The sequence below is a fragment of the Emiliania huxleyi genome, assembly GCF_000372725.1.
Source record: "Emiliania huxleyi CCMP1516 unplaced genomic scaffold EMIHUscaffold_223, whole genome shotgun sequence".
Taxonomy (NCBI): domain Eukaryota; phylum Haptophyta; order Isochrysidales; family Noelaerhabdaceae; genus Emiliania; species Emiliania huxleyi.
The window spans coordinates 61,522-63,488 of record NW_005200393.1 but is presented as its reverse complement, the minus strand read 5'-3'; the positions used below and the strand labels follow the sequence as shown (position 1 = coordinate 63,488).

At 64.5% G+C, this 1,967-nt stretch overlaps 1 protein-coding gene across 1 annotated transcript; it reads left to right on the top strand.

Moving 5' to 3' along the window:
- Positions 1 to 65: 65 nt before the first annotated feature.
- EMIHUDRAFT_235624 (hypothetical protein) lies at positions 66 to 575 on the top strand (the record flags this gene model as incomplete). Its single annotated transcript, XM_005779909.1, has 2 exons — positions 66 to 101; positions 189 to 575. 2 exons carry the CDS (start codon positions 66 to 68, stop codon positions 573 to 575), a joined length of 423 nt encoding a protein of 140 aa, XP_005779966.1.
- Positions 576 to 1,967: the final 1,392 nt, after the last annotated feature.

Genomic DNA, 1,967 nt, shown 5'->3' with positions numbered 1-1,967 from the left:
CCGAGGGCGCCGCGAGCAGCATCGACTCGGGCGCGCGGATCTGGGACGCCGGGCTGGCGCTCTCGATGCTGCTCAGCTCTCCGGCGCTTGCTGGCAAGCGGGTGCTGGAGCTGGGCAGCGGGACGGGCGTCGGAGGGCTCAGCGCGGCGGCGGCGGGCGCGCAGGTGGTGTGCAGCGACGCAGACAAGGAGTGCGTTCTGCTGCTCGAGGAGAACATTGCGGCCAACAGCCTGAGCGGCCGCTGTCGGGTGGCCAAGCTGGTGTGGGGCTGCGAGGACGACGAGGAGTGCGTCCTTGGGCTGGAGGGGGCCTTCGACCTCATCTGCGGCTCCGACGTGCTCTACGCTCCAAACGCCTTTGACGACCTCCTCTCGACGCTGGTCACCTTCAGCACGCCGGGCGAGACAGAGGTGATGCTCACGTACCCCACCCGCTACACCGAGTCCATCTTCCTCGAGGAGGCGGCGGCGCACTTTGAGACGCTCGAGACCTTTGAGGTCGAGGGCGCCGGCGTGGAGAACGTGTATTGCACCCGGCTGCGGCGCCTGCCGGAGGCGGAGGAGTTCTCACCATGAGACGTCCTACGGCTTTACCGCGCACGACGCTTGACGGCATGTGTCACGGTGTTCAGTACGATCCGCGGGGCGCGTCGTGAGTATTTATTCCTTAGCACGCAACCACCTGTGCTGCTTGCAACGGCAGCACACTAAACAGCGCGCCCCGGGCGAGCGGCCACACGCAGGAGATACACATATACTGCCCCTCAACCGCGAACCTCGGGCCACCCCGCCGCGCCCCGCGGCGGGTGGCACTGGAGCCGTAGATCTCCCGCGAATCACTCTATACTATCACTGTCTCTCTCTACACACACCACACACCGTCAGTGCTGTGTGTATCTGGAGTGGACACGCAGTGTGTCGGAAGAGCCCCGCCACACGACAGCGATATCAGCGTCGGTAGGCTAACCCCTAGGCTCACCCCCGCGACACGCCTCGCCGCCTCCGCCCGCCTCACAGCTCGACCTTTGCGCCCTCAACCTCAGACTCGGCCAGGTCCGGCAGCCCGCCTACGAAGAGAGTAGAACGCGCGGCCTCCCAATCAAGTGGGGGGGGGCCCTCGGACCTGCGCCAGGGCAGGCAGCCCGCCTACACAAAAAAAGAAAAACATCGGCCTCCCCATCAAGTGGCGCCCAGGGCGGGGGGGGCAGGTTGCCGATGTGCGGCTTGCCGGCGCGCACGTCCTACGGTGAGCACAGGCCGCGTGCACCTCTCAGACGGGGTGTGTGGGGCGTTTCAAGGGGGGTAGGGGCAATTCCCCAGTTTGGCAGGGGGGGTCCGTTCAGGTCCACAGGGGGGGGGTGGGGAAATTTCCCCCCCCCCCCCCCCCCACCCTCTCTCCCTCCCCCCCCCCGCCCTCTCTCCCTCCCCCTTCCCTCCCCTTCCCTTCCTTGAGAGCGCAGGCCCCGGTGCGCGTGGGCGAGCGATCCTTGACGAACTGGAGAATGGGGGGATACGGGAGATACGGGAGATATGGGAGATATGGGGAGATCCTTGACGAACTGGAGGATGGGGGAGATATGAGGAGATATGGGGAGATATGGGGGCGATCCTTGACGAACTGGACGATATCTCCCCAGATCTCCCAGATCTCCCCCTATCTCGAGCGGTCCTTGACGAACTGGACGATATCTCCCCAGATCTCCCAGATCTCCCCCTATCTCAGCGGTCCTTGACGAACTGGACGATATCTCCCCAGATCTCCCAGATCTCCCCCTATCTCGAGCGGTCCTTGACGAACTGGACGATATCTCCCCAGATCTCCCAGATCTCCCCCTATCTCAGCGGTCCTTGACGAACTGGACGATATCTCCCCAGATCTCCCAGATCTCCCCCTATCTCGAGCGGTCCTTGACGAACTGGACGATGTCTCCCCAGATCTCCCAGATCTCCCCCTATCTCAGCGGTCCT